At 51.5% G+C, this 21,777-nt stretch overlaps 1 protein-coding gene across 1 annotated transcript in view; it reads right to left on the bottom strand.

The window, feature by feature from the left end:
• The window catches only part of BRWD1 (bromodomain and WD repeat domain containing 1), a 123,346-nt gene that overhangs the window by 69,290 nt on the left and 32,279 nt on the right, over positions 1-21,777 (bottom strand). The window contains exons 11-17 of the mRNA XM_066598957.1: positions 21,043-21,143; positions 11,925-11,965; positions 11,699-11,800; positions 10,362-10,512; positions 9,884-10,018; positions 8,162-8,290; positions 4,075-4,300 (exon numbers count right to left, since the gene is read on the bottom strand). Of these exons, the coding sequence (XP_066455054.1) occupies positions 4,075-4,300; positions 8,162-8,290; positions 9,884-10,018; positions 10,362-10,512; positions 11,699-11,800; positions 11,925-11,965; positions 21,043-21,143 (885 nt within the window). The remainder of the gene's footprint in view (positions 1-4,074; positions 4,301-8,161; positions 8,291-9,883; positions 10,019-10,361; positions 10,513-11,698; positions 11,801-11,924; positions 11,966-21,042; positions 21,144-21,777) is intronic.

Raw genomic sequence — 21,777 nt, 5'->3', positions numbered from 1 at the left:
CCAAAAAAACCTGTCAGAATCGCTGGGATCTGCAGAACCTTTACGGAGTTATGATATGTTAAAGTGACTAAGGGCTTAACAGGCTTGGTCACTAAGGGGTTAAACATCCCGATTGAATTCTATTCTGTTGACCTGGATTGGGGGGCCGGGGGCTCCCAAGTCCCCCCTGTGAAGTTCCACGTCTTTATTCCATTATTAGGCACATCCAGCAGTGCAGGAACGTTATCTCCACTTTGTGATTCTCTGCGTCCCCCATTGTTTTCAGTGGGACAGTAAACGCGGCGTGCGATGTGAGGCGCCCCGCAGTCAAAGGTGGCGCCCCCCCCCCCGCAGTCAAAGGTGGCGGGCTCCTTCTCACTGGCGATCACGATACCGCTGCATGAAAACCACAGCAGGGTCACAACTTATTCCTCGCACTTTTTGAGTGTCACACGGCGCCGCCACTTGGGATTTTGCCGCCTTTTTTTTAACCTCGTTTTATTGAGAATATAAGAACATATGAGGTTCTACCTCGTACGATCCCCATACCCATGAAGTGCTGAGGGACACGTGGATCAAAGATCTCATTTGGTCCACCAACTGCCAGGATGCATTGTGGGTGGGTTGTGGCTCAGGAGCACCAAATCCCACAGATTTTGTAGAATTTATCCGGACATTTTCTACTTTTATATACTATTTTTTTCATAGTGGAGAATGAAATTGACAAGATTGTGTCATTGGGGGGCGTCGGGGGTCTCCTATCCATCCAGCACAATGCTACAGCCTTAGGCCGCCTGCAGACGGGCGGGTCGGATCTGGCAGCGAGAATCCTCTCCGCGGGACCCGACCCCAGCGCCTACAAGGAGGAGCACGTACTCACCCGCGCCTGGCGGACCCCCATGCGCAGACCGGAGCCGGCGGCCGGGTGAGTGACGTCTCTGCGAGCCCCGCACAGAAATAGGACATGCCGCGGTTTGTTTGCCGCGCGACACTTCGTGCGGCCAAACCGCGGCCGTCTGCATAGGAGTGCGTGTTGTAATGCACTCCTATGCAGGCTTTGAGCGGCGGAAATCTCACGAATAATCCCGCCGCGGGATTTCCGCCCGTGTGCAGGCGGCCTTACGGGCCAGACACAGCACCTCACCAAGAAAAATGTGGGTATGGAGCTGCCACCGCTCTTCATCCAGTATACCTAGCAGACATACAGCGGGTGTGGTGGCAGTGGCACCCCCAATAGTTGTCCCAGGAGGTCTGTAACCTCCGTCCAGGAGTGTACCACCGGGCAGCTCCACATCGGATGGCTACACTTAGCGTCGGGTGTCTGACAGCGATGACATTGTGTCTTGGGGGTTCTGTCCATCCTAAAGAGTCTGCTTGGTGTCAAGTAACATGGATGTATGATGCGTAGTTGGATCATCTTGTTGTTAGCTGCTGGCGGGGCTGGGGTGTGGGAGGGCTGGGGTGTGGGAGGGCTGGGGTGTGGGAGGGCTGAGGTGTGGGAGGGCTGAGGTGTGGGAGGGCTGAGGTGTGGGAGGGCTGAGGTGTGGGAGGGCTGAGGTGTGGGAGGGCTGAGGTGTGGGAGGGCTGAGGTGTGGGAGGGCTGAGGTGTGGGAGGACTGAGGTGTAGGAGGACTGAGGTGTAGGAGGACATTGCGGTAGTCCACTCCTTTCAGAGAGCGAGGGGATCATTTCTCTCCATTTGTCCAAGACCCCCGACTCCACGTGTGAGCTTTCAGCTTGGATGAGGTGCGTATATATCTGTGAGATTAACCCCCTAGGTCCCTGCATGCGCAAAACTCCTATCAAGGGGTAGTTGGAAAGAGACTGATGTGGCTCTGGGAATTGGGCGTAGAGCGCATGTCTAAGTTGAAGGTATGTGTAGAAGCTGGTCCTGGGGATCTGGTAAAGCTGCTACAGCTGCTCAAGGGAGGCCAAAACACCGTTATGTACAAGTGTTCCAAGGAGGCGATTCCAAGATCTATCCAGAATAGCGTATCTGGAAGATTCAACAAGTGTGGGAGTGCTCCATTACCCCATAGGGGGGTTCCCCGGGGAGTGCCCTCCATACCTAGTGATCCGTTCACACATCTGCCAGACTCCGGCAGCCAGTCTGTGTATTGGGAGCAGCAGTCTAGCATGTAGGTCAGTTTTCACCAGTACAATCCAGAGGGAGGTCTCAGGAAGTGCATCAAGTGATGTTCGGAGTTTGGGAGGCCGGAATCAGAGAGCCGGTGGTGAATGCATCTGACTCGGCCCGCCTGATAATATAGTGTAAGGTCGCGCAGGGCGCTGTAAGGTTTCCAGACGGCCTTACCCAGATGAAGGAGGGTAATGCAGAGTTTTATTAGGACACTCAGTGGTGCCATCGTATCTGCGTGTTCCCAGCAGGACAGGAGTTTGGGGAGAATCATCGTTTTAATAAGATTGATGCGGCCGGCTCCGATGGGGGAGCCGCATCAGACTGAAGCCTCTGGATATATGGATGCCAAGGTATTTACAACGTGGGGTGACCTGGAGGGTACACCTCTTACCCCCCATTGTGCAGTCCCTCGTGGATTTTTGCCAGTGTCTTAGGCCTGAAGAGCGCCCAAACTTATTCATCAGGTTTGTCGTAATTTTTTAGCTCGAAAGTCAATATGACTTTATAATGAAAAAAACGCATCGCAAGAAAGTCACAAGTTCCTGCTGTAAAAAAGGGGGCTCCATAGGGAAACACACACACATCGTATATACTCGAGTATTAGCCAACCCGAGTATAAGCCGAGTCAATAAGTTTTACCACAAAAAACTAGTAAAACTTATTAACTGGAGTACAAGCCGAGCTAGGCTCGAGTATATACTAGGTAAAAAAAAAAGGCAATGCTCACCTCCCAGCCGGCGTCTGTGTCCCCGGGACGATGGTCTCCCCGGCGGTGCAGCAAGCTGCTTGAGAATTCTCTGCGCTGTCATCTCCCTGCTCTGCTTTGAATTCCCCCGCCACCAGCGCTGGGTAAGTAAGCACTGTGATTGGGTCGAGCTCCAGCCAATCATAGCCGGCATTTGATAAACCAATCACAGCCATTCAGTGATGTCATCCACTGAATGGCTGTGAATCATCTAGCGCGGGCTGTGATTGGCTGGAGCTCGATCCAATCACAGTGCTTACTTACACGGCGCTGGGAGGTGAGTATTGCGGGGGTTTTTTTGTTTTACCTCACTTGAGTATAACCTGAGGGGGCTTTTACTGCATAAAAAATGTGCTGAAAAACTATATAATATACTATACACACGCACTCAACCATCTCAGGATCGGGGATTTTTTGAGGTCCGGTTGAGAACAAAAGCTTCAGTGCACTTCACAATCTGACATCTTTTAGGTACTTTAGTGAGCCCGAGTACGGAGCGTCTTGTGTGTCTTTAGTTCTGTTTGTATGAAACCATTTCTCTTCCTGCGGCCCCGAGTGTTACACAAGACTGGATCGTAAGGGAAGAAGGGAAGAGTTTTGTACAAACAACTAAAAACACGAGAATCTCAGAAATGATTCCATGACAAATCAGAACATTGTGTAACACCTCCAGGCATTCCACGCGGCGTACGAACCCTGCGATCCTCCGGCACGCCCAGACCGCTACACCACAGAACTGCTGGGGAAAGTTTTTGCTCAAAAAATGCCTTGCATCACCGTAATGACAGCTCTCTCGGCCCGATATCGCGCCCATCGCCTACGTAGCCTGATAAGGATCTCCTCCACAGTCTCGGCCTCCCCCGCCGTTACAGCGTCAGTGCTCACGCTATGGTAGGTTTACTAACCAATTAGTCAGAATGTCTCTAAATGCCTCGTCGTCCTGAGAAAGAGGGGCGGGCATTCATATACCGCCTCTCTGCTGATTGGATCAGACTGTGCAATGCAACATGGAAGTGCAGGACAGGGAACTACTGGCAGAATGGTTGGCTTGCTACAGGCCCCTCCCTGATAGTGGATAGCAGACAGAAGAACAGAACAATGGGGGAGATCAGCTGAAAGCAGACAGGAAACAGCGAGCAAATGAGGAGAGCGAGGAGAGCCCGGAGTATTAGCCAACACTTGTAGAAAACTCGTCATAAACCGTTCTTACCAGTTTCCATATAGCCCAGCTGAGGGACCAAATGCTCATCTGAACAGTTCTCTCTCCCCGGTACCAGCCGCTGATAGGCAGGAGGATGAGGGTTCCCATCTACGTCCACCAAAAATGGAGGCGGCATCAAGTGTGGAGCCTGCTGGGTTTGTTCATCGAGGACGAAGTGGTTGCCATCAACAATGAGGGGTCGATAGTCCGTGTGGAAGAACATCTGCTCCGGAATCTGAAGAGCAAGAAGAGACCTTCAAGAACAAGTCAATGATCTGCTCAATACAGAAGATCAAAGAAAGTCTACTAAACGCCACAACTGCATGATGTGTCTGATAACAAGCTTATCACATGGAGCCTGGGATCCTAAGCAATCACGTGCAAATACCTTAGAGCGCCACCACAGGAAGAATGAAGTATTAGACTCGGTGGCCATCCGGCACAGAGCCAACAGCACAGCATGCCGACGGGCGGACGCCACCAGGTGGTTAGATCCATTCACTGCAGGTACAAGAGAACCCTGACAGACCGCACTACTCGCTGAGATGAATGGCCTGTCCGGGCGATGCCGTTATGTCCAGCGCTCCAGACGCACTAATGTAACATTACTTTTCAGCATTTTGAGGGACATTTTGTTTTCCTCCAACAAGCCAAGATTGTAAAGGCTCACAGGAGTCAGAATGATAGATCCCCCACAAGTGACCCTATTTTATAAACTGCACCCCTTAATGTATCACTGAGGGGGGCGGGAGGATTTTGACCCCACAGTTTTTTTTCAGGAATTAATTCAATTTAGAGGAGAAAAAGTAAAATTTCATATTTTTGCAAATATTTTTTCTTTAGTGCAGATGAAAATGAGGATTTACACCCCAAAATGGATCCCCCTGTTAGTCCTGTTATCAGAAATATACCTGTTGTGGCCCTAATCTTCTGTCTGGATGCACAACGGGCCCCAAACCGAAAGGAGCAGCCGGTGTCTTTCAGAACAGACATTTAGCTTGAAGGCCTTCTAAGCCCCATTGCCCACTTGTAGAGTCCTTGAGCGCCCAAAACCACAGGTAACCCCCACAAATGACCCCATAACGAATTCCTCTAGGGCTGTCCTGCGTATTTTGACCCCACAGTATTTGAATAAATCTAAGCAAAGCAGAAGGAAAATAAATACAATTCTCATTTTTTTTGGCAATTATGTCATTTAAAAACAGTTTTTTTGTAGAGTACACAGGAATGAAGACGTTCACCCCAAAATGGATAGGGGGGGGGTTTGTCCTGTGTGCAGAAAGATACGCATTGTGGCCCTAATCTACTTACAGGACCCATGGCAAGGCCTATAATGGAGGGAACACCCGTTGGATTGTAGGGCACATCTGAATACATTCCCGGCCCCATAGCACACTTGTGCAGAAAAAAACTGACTCCCTAAAAAATCCCCCCCCCTCCCCTTCGGCGTTCCCCAAATCTTAGATAAAAGTAATGATGTAAACTGTGTGGTATGTCCGCAGACAGGGGTAATTACGGGGGCTGGTTGGGATGGGTACATGGGGCACTAACACCAGGTATCCCTCCTCCTCCTCTCATGCTTTTTGGGGGGTATTTCTTGCCCTCAGCGGCAGGGATGGGGTATAAAGTGGCGCTCTGTGAGTCTCCGTAATCTCGCTGAGGTGCGGCGGTCTCACACAGAAGGCGCTCAACAAGCTGCTCCTGACCTGCATGAAGGCGAGCGTTCCCGGGGCTTCTTGTAAATTACGTATCACAGGTAGCGGTCTGAATAACGCCGGGCTCACACGGACGGATGTGGGATCAGCTTGTGGAGGCCGGCAGCGGATCCCATCTGTGAGCCGGCTGTGACCCTGCGTACGGCCGCGTAATGTACTGCACATAACTGCCTACTCACACGGGCGGTCATGCGTGGTACACCTTTTTTTGTTTGTATTTCCCGCACCGTCACTTAGCGATGACGCGGGTACCCGCAGCCCGTATACAACGTAGTCGTATGGGCAGCGGGTATATCCGCGACCACGGAGCACAATGGGCTCTATGTCACAGATATCCGCGGTAAAATAGAACCTGCTGCGTTCTCTTTTCTGCGAGTGGATTACGCAATTCTAAACCGCTAATGTGAGCGGCATTGTGTAATCCAATGCGATTGATCTGCGTATTACCGCGGATCAGACGCATGCGGGATCCGTAATTCCTATCCGGTCGTGTGAGACCGGCCTAAGGTAGATCGCTACCTTTTTATCATGTGACCAGGGACTGCTCAACGAGGCCACCCATCAGCGCTCCAGGCTTTTGGCCACCGTTGGTCACTGGGTGCAAGGAGATTTTACATATTCCGGGCTCCCCGCCTCCTGCGCATGTGCATGACGTCATCCGTTGGCGCTCATGCGAAGAGTGGCGGCGGGTCCAGGAGGACCAGTTCACCGCAGGACACCACGGACAAGATTGTTTGCACTTTAATGCGAACGGCCCTATCCATTGGATAGCGCCGATCGCATTGATGGGGGGGGGGGGGGGGGGCTCTAGGCTGTCGGCTACCTATGGGCAAATCCATAAATCCATGGCCCACGTGGCTTTAATCCTTGCAGGAAGCATGTTTTTACGTCCTTGGGGATTAAAGCCCACTTGGGCAGGACGTAAAAACGCTATGGGGTATGGACATATACACACCGTGAACTGTAGGGGAGTAAATCAGGCAGTACAAGATGATACTAGAACCTCCAACAAGAGCGCAAACATGAAGGCCACGACAACTAGTAACAAGATGTGACCACCAACAAGTGGCATCATGAACCCAAGGAGAGAGGGAGCAGGTGCCACGGGCACCGCAGTGCTCAGACTGTGTCCTCAGGGGGCCCCAGGAGTGGGCGAGGAGCTAGAGAGAGCCTTAGGAAGCACCAATCAGGGAAGGGTTCCCGCGGGTCCGACAAACCATCCATCCAAAATCTGAATCCACCGACAAGAGCGACGAAGTGCGAATAAACGTCCCCACAAACGTTAGCGACGATCAGTGCCCCCGAGACCCCAGAGTCACACGACAGCCGAACACTGTCAAACATAAAGGTCTCCACCCAACCGACGCAAATAAGGGCCGAAGCAACAGAAGGACCGACCTGTCAGAGAACGGCCGCAGTGAAGAGGGCGGAGCGAGAATCTCCTGCACTGCCCCCTGCTGGCCGCTCCGTGACCCAGCCACCTCTGCCAGCTCCCGTGCAGGAGCGCGGAGACACAGGGACGAGTGCCGCGCAGCGTTGGCCCCCACACTGGTACTGGGTAAATGGGCCCTAGGAGTGGTCAACTAATCAAAAACCAAACCAGTACAAACAGATAGACGGGCGGCATCCTGTGGGGCGTCCGCAGACGAAGGGGAAAGCGCGCAAAAGATTTAACAGTTTTACCATCCTATTTTACATCCTATTTTCTGCTAGGGACTTGAATCTGCGATGTTCCGATTGCAGTACAGGGTTACTGCGGTGTATTATCGCTTCTCAGTGATTACAGGCCTTGGCAGACCCGGATGCCATTGTCAGTCTCCTGCAATAACATGGTGGAGGGCCACACTCCCCCTGCGACCCATTTCCATGCCAAGATCTGTTTGCCGATTCCCGCTGTTGCAGTGGGAGGCGGTCCGTCCATCACAGCCGCTCGGCTTCTGGGCCCGCACCACCAGTAAGACAGCCGCTCGGCTTCTGGGCCCGCACCACCAGTAAGACAGCCGCTCGGCTTCTGGGCCCGCACCACCAGTAAGACAGCCGCTCGGCTTCTGGGCCCGCACCACCAGTAAGACAGCCGCTCGGCTTCTGGGCCCGCACCACCAGTAAGACAGCCGCTCGGCTTCTGGGCCCGCACCACCAATAAGACAGCCGCTCGGCTTCTGGGCCCACACCACCAGTAAGACAGCCGCTCGGCTTCTGGGCCCACACCACCAGTAAGACAGCCGCTCGGCTTCTGGGCCCGCACCACCAGTAAGACAGCCGCTCGGCTTCTGGGCCCGCACCACCAGTAAGACGGACATGTATGTCTATTTACGGACGTTACGTTGTGGGGCAGGAAGGGGTTAAATAAAAGCCACAAACAGGATGAGACGCCCACCTACCTTCTCATACGACTTGTTGTTGCCAAAGCCAAAGATCAGCAGGTACCCGTGTGAGTCCGTCGCTGCCAGGTGCTGCCCATCCGCCGACAGCTTGCAGTCCAGTATGGCGCCGTATCCCTGGCCTTCAATCTGGGGGGAAACAGAAGCACAAACTAACGAGCGTCCTGAACCACTGACGGTCCAAGACCACCACAACCATCATTCTAATGCAGTGCTCGGACCACCGGGGCAATCAGGGGGGCTGCTCAAAGTAGAGCGAAATCAGTCATTTTACAAGATAGACATCAGGAAGTCATTCTGTAGGGCTCTGGTAGCTCCTCCTGTCCTGATGCTGAAGGGTATTCTGTAGGGTCTGGTAGCTCCTCCTGGTCCTCTGGTCCTGATGCTGGAGGGTATTCTGTATGGCTCTGGTAGCTCCTCCTGTCCCTCCGGTCCTGATGCTGGACGGTATTCTGTAGGGCTTTGGTAGCTCCTCCTGTCCCTCCAGTCCTGATGCTGAAGGGTATTCTGTAGGACTCTGGTAGCTCCTCCTGTTCCTCCTGTCCTGATGCTGGAGGGTATTCTGTAGGGCTTTGGTAGCTCCTCCTGTTCCTCTGGTCCTGATGCTGGGGGGTATTCTGTATGGCTCTGGTAACTCCTCCTGTTCCTCTGGTCCTGATGCTGGAGGGTATTCTGTAGGGCTCTGGTAGCTCCTCCTGTCCCTCCGGTCCTGATGCTGGAGGGTATTCTGTAGGCCTCTGATAGCTCCTCCTGTTCCTCCGGTCCTGATGCTGGGGGGTATTCTGTAGGGTCTGGTAGCTCCTCCTGTCCCTCCGGTCCTGATGCTGAAGGGTATTCTGTAGGGCTCTGGTAGCTCTTCCTGTCCCTCCGGTCCTGATGCTGAAGGGTATTCTGTAGGGCTCTGGTAGCTCCTCCTGTCACTCCAGTCCTGATGCTGAAGGGTATTCTGTAGGGTCTGGTAGCTCCTCCTGTTCCTCTGGTCCTGATGCTGGAAGGTATTCTATAGGGGTCTGGTAGCTCCTCCTGTTCCTCCGGTCCTGATGCTGGAAGGTATTCTATAGGGGTCTGGTAGCTCCTCCTGTCCCTCCAGTCCTGATGCTGGAGGGTATTCTGTAGGGCTCTGGTAGCTCCTCCCTATCCTCTGGTGGCAATGCTGGAGGGTATTTTGTGGGGCTCTGTTAGTTCCTCCTGCTCGGCCCTCCTGGTGTATTGCCCCGTGTCCTGCTATCTGCTCTTGCGCGAACAGTAGACCTTCTTGCTGCGGCACGTATGGATGCGCCATTATGGAGGAGCATGGCTGCCGGTACATCCTGATTGGCTGCAGGTGGCGCCTCATGTGGCGGTAGTGACAAGGACACCAGCGACACCCAGAACTAGAGAGGAAACCATCTTACGGTTGTCCCCTTTATTTGTACCACAGCAGGTGACACGGATCTCGGCCACGTCTGCTCTCTGCAGACCCCGGAGGCGGGGGTGACTTGGGGACACTTGCAGGGTGACCCAGTATTAGGGAATTCCTCCGGCAGCCCCCAGTGCAGGCTTACTGGACAGAGGTCTTACCAGCTGTGAAGGATGTCTGGCTGCAGTAAGCCCATAGAGCTCCCCCTAGAGGCGGCTGTATCATGTAGTAACCCTGCATTCCTGGAAGAACCTGAACTCCTTGAAGTTAGAGCCGTTAGCTAGAAGATAAAACACTGCAGACGTGAATGAGGGGCAGATTACCAGATTGCAGCCGTGCATGACTTTACTGCCACTCCTAACGTCCCACAGGAAGATATTTCCATCGTGTCCGGCAGATAACATCATCCGGGAGTCAAAGGGGTGGGGCTCCAAGACATAAATGTCATTGTCATGACCCTGCGGCAAGAGACAGAGCGACCATGAGATGCAGAACCCAACCAGTTATAAGAGTGCAGAGACGCAGACCCTCATCCATGGGAGTCCTCGCTGCGGTGCTACTAGCGCTGGCTCACTCACAGCGGCCAGCAGGGGGCAGGAGAATCCTCTCCATTCACTTTACACAGAACGGTCGTCGTTCAGGACTGTAGGTCGCTTACACAGCAGCCGCTCAGCACTAAGTGAATGGAGAGGGGCGGAGGAGAGCGGGGACAGAAATCTCCTCCAGCCGCCTCGGCCCCCCGCTGGCCATGCTGTAAGCGAACCAGCGATACTTACTCCCACCCCGCCATGTTTTACTCACCGTCAGGACGTGCAGCAGTCGGCCGGTATGCGAGTCCCACACTTTGAGCAGGTGGGTGCTGCTGGCCGTCACCACGTGGTCGTCCGCCGTGTCCCAGGCAATCATTAGCACCTTGGGCTTTGGATCGGATGTCGTATCATTACTGGGGGGTCTGAGGGTGAGAAGACACAACCCAACAGTCACAGAGGACGACCGCAGATTGGGGGGGGGGGGGGGGCGCAGAGGACGACCGCAGATGGGGGGGGGGGGGCGCAGAGGACGACCGCAGATGGGGGGGGGGGGGCGCAGAGGACGACCGCAGATGGGGGGGGGGGGGCGCAGAGGACGACCGCAGATGGGGGGGGGGGCGCAGAGGACGACCGCAGATGGGGGGGGGCGCAGAGGACGACCGCAGATGGGGGGGGGGCGCAGAGGACGACCGCAGATGGGGGGGGGGGGGGGGCGCAGAGGACGACCGCAGATGGGGGGGGGGGGCGCAGAGGACGACCGCAGATGGGGGGGGGGGCGCAGAGGACGACCGCAGATGGGGGGGGGGGGGCGCAGAGGACGACCGCAGATGGGGGGGGGGGCGCAGAGGACGACCGCAGATGGGGGGGGGCGCAGAGGACGACCGCAGATGGGGGGGGCGCAGAGGACAACCGCAGATGGGGGGGGCGCAGAGGACAACCGCAGATGGGGGGGGGGGCGCAGAGGACAACCGCAGATGGGGGGGGCGCAGAGGACAACCGCAGATGGGGGGGGCGCAGAGGACAACCGCAGATGGGGGGGGCGCAGAGGACAACCGCAGATATGGGGGGGGCGCAGAGGACAACCGCAGATGGGGGGGGGGCGCAGAGGACAACCGCAGATGGGGGGGGGGCGCAGAGGACAACCGCAGATGGGGGGGGGGGCGCAGAGGACAACCGCAGATGGGGGGGCGCAGAGGACGACTACAGATGGGGGGGGCGCAGAGGACGACCACAGATGGGGGGGCGCAGAGGACGACCACAGATGGGGGGGCGCAGAGGACGACCGCAGATGGGGGGGGCGCAGATGATGGCTACAGGGGAGCAAGATGGGGGGGGGGCGAAGAACGTCTACTGAAAGAGGGGGTGAGGAGGGGAGGGTCTGCGGAGGACAACTACATTGGGGTGGGGGGGCGGACGATTACTACAGGGAAGCAGGATGAGGGGGCCGGAGCACAACTATAGGACGGAGGGGGGGGGGGGGGGGCAATGACTACTAAAGGAGGGGAAGGGGGTGCGTAGGACGACTACAGATGAGCAGGATGGGGGGGTGCAGAGGACGACTACGGGGGCTAAAATATTCAGTTCTGTTTGGGGTACGTCCGCTCGTACCGCTCCTCCAGGCTGGTGTCCATGTCCAGCACGAAGCTCCTCCACTCCTGCTCCTCCAAGCGCCAGATTCGCGCTATTCCATCTTTGCTCCCACTTACGAATCTGGAAAAGAAAAAAAAACAAAGATTACAATAAACTGATTTAACCCCTTCAGGACCAGGGCCCGCACGAGGGCCAACACGAGGGCCCGCACGTTTACATATGAGACACGAAATATTTCACTTACCTTTCACTATTATAGGAGAACAAAATGCTGTCCACGATATCCTGCAAGCAAACATCATCTTGTTAGAAGACAGTGAGCAGAAACCAAATACACCAAGGGGGTACTGTGGGCAGAAGGGCAGCGCCCAGCGCCCGTAGCACAGCTCCAATACCACCTAGACCCCACCGCACATTGGGGCGCAGGATACATCCAGATGTGACGCCTCGTAGGGGCTTCAAGGAAAATGTACAGCAAGGACAACATTCCCACAGCCAGCCACTAAGGGGTGGGGCTGAACCAAAGCGTCAGCTCTTAGGGTTCCTGCTGCAATGAGCAATATCGCCAATTTTCTTATTAACCAACAGACTTGGGTCACTCACAGTGAGGGTAGATGTGGGGGTGGATGGTAGTATGGGAGTGCAGGATGAACAGGCAGCTAGCTGGGTGACAGGAAGAGGGATAGAGGGAAGAGATCCAGGGAGGCTGGTCCTGAACTGGCACAGTCCAACAAGTCTACAAAGTTGGCGGATGAGGAGGATGCCATTATACGGTCAACACTGCTGCAGAACGACATGGCCTCTGACCACCGGGGTGGGGGGGGGGGGGTCTGCTCCTGGCGGTGGGGGACTCCATTGCCCGGAGGGCAGGCCGGACAGGCCCTGGCGGTGGGGGACTCCATTGCCCGGAGGGCAGGCCGGACAGGCCCTGGCGGTGGGGGACTCCATTGCCCGGAGGGCAGGCCGGACAGGCCCTGGCGGTGGGGGACTCCATTGCCCGGAGGGCAGGCCGGACAGGCCCTGGCGGTGGGGGACTCCATTGCCAGGAGGGCAGGCCGGACAGGCCCTGGCGGTGGGGGACTCCATTGCCAGGAGGGCAGGCCGGACAGGCCCTGGCGGTGGGGGACTCCATTGCCAGGAGGGCAGGCCGGACAGGCCCTGGCGGTGGGGGACTCCATTGCCAGGAGGGCAGGCCGGACAGGCCCTGGCGGTGGGGGACTCCATTGCCAGGAGGGCAGGCCGGACAGGCCCTGGCGGTGGGGGACTCCATTGCCAGGAGGGCAGGCCGGACAGGCCCTGGCGGTGGGGGACTCCATTGCCAGGAGGGCAGGCCGGACAGGCCCTGGCGGTGGGGGACTCCATTGCCAGGAGGGCAGGCCGGACAGGTCCTGGCGGTGGGGGACTCCATTGCCAGGAGGGCAGGCCGGACAGGTCCTGGCGGTGGGGGACTCCATTGCCAGGAGGGCAGGCCGGACAGGTCCTGGCGGTGGGGGACTCCATTGCCAGGAGGGCAGGCCGGACAGGTCCTGGCGGTGGGGGACTCCATTATAAGGGGGACAGACCAGTGCTAGTGGTGGGGAACTCAATTATAAGGAGTACAGATATGGCAATCTGCCACAAAGACCGGGCTCATCGGTGTGTTGTCTTCCTGGCACTCGAGTTTGACAGATTACTGGGAGGGGCTGGTGAGGATCCAGCGGTCATGGGGCACATTGGCACCAACGATAAACCTTTTGGTCAATGGAGGGCCCTCAAAAATGATTTCAAGTCCTCAGCGGATAAAAAATCCAATAGCCATCTTTATTGTTTAAAACAACTCCATAAGCAGAGCACACAAAAAATGCGACGTTTCGTCCTATGCAAAGGACTTTGTCAAGGACTGTTTCCCAAGTGTCCCTCAGCCTGCACCCCTGTGATTCTGTCTGGTTTGTTAGTTAGTACTAAGTCCAGAGTGGCCCTCCCTCTAGTTGGTTCCCACACAAGTTGGGTAAGGTAGTTATCTTTAATTGCTCTCAAGAACTTATCACCCCTGTGAGATTTGCAGGTCTCATGTTCCCATATTATATCCAGATAATTAAAGTCCCCTATGATAATTACTTCGTTGCGGTTTGACACCTCTTCTATCTGCCTTAGTAGTAAGGCTTCAGTTTCTTCTGTTGCTTTTGGTGGTCTATAGAAGACGCCTATCAGGATTTTGTTATTTTTTTTCTCCCTCTATCTCTACCCACAGAGATTCCACGTGTTCATCTCTTACTCCTATATCCTCCCGCAGTCTCGGATTTAAAGGGGTTGTCCCGCGGCAGCAAGTGGGGGTATACACTTCAGTATGGCCACATAAATGCACTTTGTAATATACATCGTGCATTAAATATTGGCCATACAGAAGTTATACACTTACCCCCTCCAGTGTTGGCGTCCCCGTCTCCATGACGCCGAAGCCTTCTTCTGCCTGGATTAGACATGCTTGCGCTGTCTGCCCTCTTCTGTCCCGCTCCGGCGTGCTCGTGCCGCAGAGGTCTTCTGCGCATGCGCAGAAAACCTGTGTGGCGCGAGCACGCCGGAGCGGCCCCTTCAGCGGGACAGAAGAAGCAGAAGTGCTTAACCCCACTTGCTTTCACGGGACCCCTTTAAGTACGATTTAACGTACAGACATACCCCTCCCCCTTTCTGGTTCCCACGGTCTCATCTGCAGAGATTGTAACCCTGTACATTCACCGCCCACTCGCACTTATCATCCAGCCATGTTTCCGTTATTCCGACTATCATAGTTTTCATCAGCCATTCTCGCTTCAAGCTCACCCACTTTACCGATCAGACTCCTTGCATTCGTGGTCATACAATTTATATATATTTTTTTGTTCTTTATATTCATTTTGCTGCTAATGGTACTATTGGCTGATCTATCAGTTCTAACTGTACTAACCCCACCCCCTGCTCGACCCCCATTCCCATTACTTAGACCCAGGTCGCTAGCTACACTGACTACCCCCTTATTTCTCTTTTTGCCCTCCCCCAGTCCCTAGTTTAAACACTCCTCCAGCCTTCTAGCCATCTTCTCCCCACAGTTGCACCCTCCCCATTAAGATGCAGCCCGTCCCTACGGTAGAGCCTGTAGCCGACAGCAAAGTCAGCCCAGTTCGCCAGGAACCCAAATCCCTCCTTTTTACACCAACTCCGGGGCCACTTGTTTACCTCCCTAAGATCCTGCTGCCTTTCTAGTGTGGCCTTAGGTGCAGGTAGAGAAAACTACCCTGGAGGTCCTCGCCTTGAGCTTGGCCCCTAAGTCCCTGAATTCATTTTTGAGGGCCCTCCATTGACCTCTGATTTGTTCATTGGTGCCAACGTGCACCATGACTGCTGGATCCTCACCAGCCCCTCCCAGTAATCTGTCAATCCGAGCACACTGGATAACATTTTTTTTATCTTTCCCATCATCTATTATACCAGGACTGTAACAAGGGGGCGCTCTAATAACTATGTATAATATATCAGGGGTCAGTACAGAGATCTCTCCCATCATCTATTATACCCAGGACTGTAACAAGGGGGCGCTCTAATAACTATGTATAATATATCAGGGGTCAGTACAGAGATCTCTCCCATCATCTATTATACCCAGGACTGTAACAAGGGGGCGCTCTAATAACTATGTATAATATATCAGGGGTCAGTACAGAGATCTCTCCCATCATCTATTATACCCAGGACTGTAACAAGGGGGCGCTCTAATAACTATGTATAGATATATCAGGGGTCAGTACAGAGATCTCTGCCATCATCTATTATACCCAGGACTGTAACAAGGGGGCGCTCTAATAACTATGTATAGATATATCAGGGGTCAGTACAGAGATCTCTGCCATCATCTATTATACCCAGGACTGTAACAAGGGGGCGCTCTAATAACTATGTATAATATATCAGGGGTCAGTACAGAGATCTCTCCCATCATCTATTATACTCAGGACTGTAACAAGGGGGCGCTCTAATAACTATGTATAACATATCAGGGGTCAGTACAGGGATCTCTCCCATCATCTATTATACCCAGGACTGTAACAAGGGGGCGATCTAATAACCATGTATGATATACCAGGGGTCAGTACAGAGATCTCTCCCATCTATTATACCCAGGACTGTAACAAGGGGTCACTCTAATAACTATGTATAATATATCACAGGTCAGTCCAGAGATCTCTCACGGAATCTATATCCAGGACTGTAACAAGGGGGCGCTCTAATAACTATGTATAACATATCAGGGGTCAGTACAGGGATCTCTCCCATCATCTATTATACCCAGGACTGTAACAAGGGGGCGCTCTAATAACTATGCATAGATATATCAGGGGTCAGTACAGCGATCTCTCCCATCATCTATTATACCCAGGACTGTAACAAGGGGGCGCTCTAATAACTATGTATAGATATATCAGGGGTCAGTACAGAGATCTCTCCCATCATCTATTATACCCAGGACTGTAACAAGGGGGCGCTCTAATAACTATGTATAACATATCAGGGGTCAGTACAGGGATCTCTCCCATCATCTATTATACCCAGGACTGTAACAAGGGGGCGCTCTAATAACTATGTATAGATATATCAGGGGTCAGTACAGCGATCTCTCCCATCATCTATTATACCCAGGACTGTAACAAGGGGGCGCTCTAATAACTATGTATAGATATATCAGGGGTCAGTACAGAGATCTCTCCCATCATCTATTATACCCAGGACTGTAACAAGGGGGCGCTCTAATAACTATGTATAGATATATCAGGGGTCAGTACAAAGATCTCTCCCACCATCTATTATACCCAGGACTGTAACAGGGCGGGGGGGGGGGGGGCGCTCTAATAGTTATGTATACATATAACATGGATCAGTACAAAGATCTCTCCCATCATCTATATTACCCAGGGATGTAACAAGGGGGCGCTCTAATAACTGTGTATAATATATCAGTGGTCAGTACAGAGATCTCTCCCATCATCTATTATACCCAGTTCTGTAACAAGGGGGCGCTCTAATAACTATGTATAACATATCAGGGGTCAGTACAGGGATCTCTCCCATCATCTATTATACCTAGGACTGTAACAAGGGGGCGATCTAATAACCATGTATGATATACCAGGGGTCAGTACAGAGATCTCTCCCATCTATTATACCCAGGACAGTAACAAGGGGTCACTCTAATAACTATGTATAATATATCACAGGTCAGTCCAGAGATCTCTCACGGGATCTATATCCAGGACTGTAACAAGGGAGTGCTCTAATAACTATGTATGGATATATCAGGGGTCAATACAGAGATCTCTCCCATTATCTATTATACACAGGACTGTAACAAGGGGGCGCTCTAATAACTATGTATAATATATCAGGGGTCAGTACAAAGATCTCTCCCATCATCTATTATACCCAGGACTGTAACAGGGCAGGAGGGGGCGCTCTAATAGCTATGTATACATATAACATGGATCAGTACAAAGATCTCTCCCATCATCAATATTACCCAGGGATGTAACAAGGGGGCGCTCTAATAACTATGTATAATATATCAGGGGTCAGTACAGAGATCTCTCCCATCATCTATTATACCCAGGACTGTAACAAGGGGTCGCTCTAATAACTATGTTTAGACATATCAGGGGTCAGTACAAAGATCTCTCCCATCATCTATTATACCCAGGACTGTAACAGGGCGGGAGGGGGCGCTCTAATAGCTATGTATACATATAACATGGATCAGTACAAAGATCTCTCCCATCATCAATATTACCCAGGGATGTAACAAGGGGGCGCTCTAATAACTATGTATAATATATCAGGGGTCAGTACAGAGATCTCTCCCATCATCTATTATACCCAGGACTGTAACAAGGGGGCGCTCTAATAACTATGTATAATATATCACAGGTCAGTCCAGAGATCTCTCACGGAATCTATATCCAGGACTGTAACAAGGGGGCGCTCTAATAACTATGTATAACATATCAGGGGTCAGTACAGGGATCTCTCCCATCATCTATTATACCCAGGACAGTAACAAGGGGGCGCTCTAATAACTATGTATAGATATATCAGGGGTCAGTACAGAGATCTCTCCCATCATCTATTATACCCAGGACTGTAACAAGGGGGCACTCTAATAACTATGTATAGATATATCAGGGGTCAGTACAAAGATCTCTCCCACCATCTATTATACCCAGGACTGTAACAGGGCGGGAGGGGGCGCTCTAATAGCTATGTATACATATAACATGGATCAGTACAAAGATCTCTCCCATCATCAATATTACCCAGGGATGTAACAAGGGGGCGCTCTAATAACTATGTATAATATATCAGGGGTCAGTACAGAGATCTCTCCCATCATCTATTATACCCAGGACTGTAACAAGGGGGCGCTCTAATAACTATGTATAGATATATCAGGGGTCAGTACAGAGATCTCTCCCATCATCTATTATACCCAGGACTGTAACAAGGGGGCGCTCTAATAGCTATGTATACATATAACATGGATCAGTACAAAGATCTCTCCCATCATCTATATTACCCAGGGATGTAACAAGGGGGCGCTCTAATAACTATGTATAATATATCAGTGGTCAGTACAGAGATCTCTCCCATCATCTATTATACCCAGTTCTGTAACAAGGGGGCGCTCTAATAACTATGTATAATATATCAGGGGTCAGTACAGAGTTCTCTCCACCATCATCTATTATACCCAGGACTGTAACAGGGCGGGGGGGGGGACGCTCTAATAGCTATGTATACATATAACATGGATCAAGATCTCTCCCAACATCTATATTACCCAGGGATGTAACAAGGGGGCGCTCTAATAACTATGTATAATATATCAGGGGTCAGTACAGAGATCTCTCCCATCATCTATTATACACAGGACTGTAACAAGGGGGCGCTCTAAGAACTATGCATAGATATATCAGGAGTCAGTACAGAGATCTCTCCCATCATTTTTATACCCAGGACTGTAAGAAGGGGATGCTCTAATATGTATAATATATCAGGGGTCAGTACAGAGATCTCTGCCATCATCTATTATACCCAGTTCTGTAACAAGGGGGCGCTCCAATAACTATGTATAATATATCAGGGGTCAGTACAAAGATCTCTCCCATCATCTAATATACCCAGGACTGTAACAAGGGGGCGCTCTAATAACTATGTATAATATATCACAGGTCAGTCCAGAGATCTCTCCCATCATCTATTATACCCAGGACTGTAACAAGGGGGCGCTCTAATAACTATGTATAGATATATCAGGGGTCAGTACATAGATCTCTCCCATCATCTATTATACCCAGGACTGTAACAAGGGGGCGCTCTAATAACTATGTATAGATATATCAGGGGTCAGTACAAAGATCTCTCCCACCATCTATTATACCCAGGACTGTAACAGGGCGGGGGGGGCGCTCTAATAGCTATGTATACATATAACATGGATCAGTACAAAGATCTCTCCCATCATCTATATTACCCAGGACTGTAACAAGGGGGCGCTCTAATAACTATGTATAGATATATCAGGGGTCAGTACAGAGATCTCTCCCATCATCTATTATACCCAGGACTGTAACAAGGGGGCGCTCTAATAACTATGTATAGATATATCAGGGGTCAGTACAGAGATCTCTCCCATCATCTATTATACCCAGGACTGTAACAGGGCGGGGGGGGGCGCTCTAATAGCTATGTATACATATAACATGGATCAGTACAAAGATCTCTCCCATCATCTATTATACCCAGGGATGTAACAAGGGGGCGCTCTAATAACTATGTATAATATATCAGTGGTCAGTACAGAGATCTCTCCCATCATCTATTATACTCAGGACTGTAACAAGGGGGCGCTCTAATAACTATGTATAGATATATCAGGAGTCAGTACAGAGATCTCTCCCATCATCTATTATACCCAGTTCTGTAACAAGGGGGCGCTCTAATAACTATGTATAATATATCAGGGGTCAGTACAGAGATCTATCCCATTATCTGTTATACCCAGGACTGTAACAAGGGGGCGCTCTAATAACTATGTATAGATATATCAGCGGACAATACAGAGATCTCTGCCATCATCTATTATACCCAGGACTGTAACAAGGCGGTGCTCTAATAACTATGTATAATATATCAGGGTCAGTACACAGATCTCTGCCATCATCTATTATACCTAGGACTGTAACATGGGGGCGCTCTAATAACTATGTATAATATATCAGGGTCAGTACAGAGATCTCTCCCATCATCTATTATACCCAGGACTGTAACAAGGGGGGCTCTAATAACTATGTATAGATATATCACAGGTCAGTACAGAGATCTCTCACGGAATCTATATCCAGGACTGTAACAAGGGGGCGCTCTAATAACTATGAATAGATATATCAGGGGTCAGTACAGAGATCTCTCCCATCATCTATTATACCCAGGACTGTAACAAGGGGGCGCTCTAATAACTATGTATAGATATATCAGGGGGTCAGTACAGAGATCTCTCTCATCATCTATTATACCCCGGACTGTAACAAGGGGGGCTCTAATAACTATGTATATATATATCAGGGTCAGTACAGAGATCTCTCCCATCATCTATTATATCCAGGACTGTAACAAGGGGGCCCTCTAATAACTATGTATAGATATATCAGGGGTCAGTACAGAGATCTCTGCCATCATCTATTATACCCAGGGATGTAACAAGGGGGCGCTCTATAGCCAGAGGATAGAAGGCTTCTACAACATAGAAGGGGGTTCTTTACTGTAAGAGCAGTGAGTCTATAGAACTCTCCCCTGAGGACGCGGTGACGGTGATACGATATAAGAGGTTCTGGACGCCTTTCTTGAGTGATACAATAATAAATTACTCAGAAGAGTCGGTGATCCGGGATTATTCTGATTAACAGATTGGAATCGGAAGGAATTTTGTTTCCCTCAAATGGGGAAAATTGGTTTCTACCTCATTGGGGTTTTTTGCCTCCGGAACACTTGGGGGATAAGCGGGTCCAAGCCTGGAAAAAAAAAAAAAAAAAACCCCGTCCATGCAGTTCAGCTTATGTTACTACATGTATAACTGACGGCGGTGCTCACAGGTTCTTGTGATGTCATCACTGCAGCTGGAGGCAGTCAGCAGCGGGGAACAGGAGAGCGACTTCATGTTTCTACACAGCAGATTTAGATTTGCTCCTCCCCTGATCGCCCCTTTAAGGTGTGCGTGGATGGATGGATGGATGGAGGGGGTCACTCTAAGGTCACTTAAGGGTCTTTAAAAGCTGTAGCAGCCTTTTTGCGGTCTTGGTACTCACATTATGGCCTTCAAGTTCAGCTATCTTCTCAGGTACTGCATTACCAAAGTAATAAAGTCTGATGGTGTGATCGCTGCCGCCGACCGCCAGAAACATGCCGCCTAGAAGAGCAACAGTGAGATGTTAGAGGACCAGGGGCACACGTGAAGTGAGAAGGCCGTAGACCTGCAGCGCCCTCTCCAGGTGGAATGAGGGTAAGGAGGTTCTGGACATAGATGCAGGTCCAATCCCTGGAAGAGGTCTATGGCATCCCCTGTAAGGCGAGGATACCTCCAAGAACATAACAAAAAGGGAAGACCTCTTTAACCCCTTCCTGCCCCAGGATGTAAGTCTACCGCTGCAACAGCAGGGATTGGTGAGAACACAAATCTGCATTGTTAACCCCTTACATGCACCGATCAATGCTGATAGCAGCATGTAAAAGGGTCCACAAAGGGGGGCAATCAGCCATGTCATCACTGAGGGCCACTGGTTGCCTGTAATGCCCATGAGCAGGAATAATGCTGGCAGAACAGAAGTACAGTAATGATTACCCCAAAGGGGGCGAAATCCCAAAAGCTGCTGTAGCATCGTGTATTCTTCTACCATTAGGTCTCACATCTACAAGAGGTCTGGGTTTCTCTCACTGAGAACAATCACAAATCCTCTACAGGCACAAAGCGGAAAAAAAACCCGTAAAAAGTATATATATAAAAACCGGGGATTGAAGACCCCAGATATAGCTGCTGCCACCAG

This window comes from Eleutherodactylus coqui, chromosome 4 (assembly GCF_035609145.1).
Source record: "Eleutherodactylus coqui strain aEleCoq1 chromosome 4, aEleCoq1.hap1, whole genome shotgun sequence".
In the NCBI taxonomy this organism is placed as follows: domain Eukaryota; kingdom Metazoa; phylum Chordata; class Amphibia; order Anura; family Eleutherodactylidae; genus Eleutherodactylus; species Eleutherodactylus coqui.
Note: the sequence above shows the minus strand (reverse complement) of the source record. Positions and strands in the feature narration are given on the sequence as shown.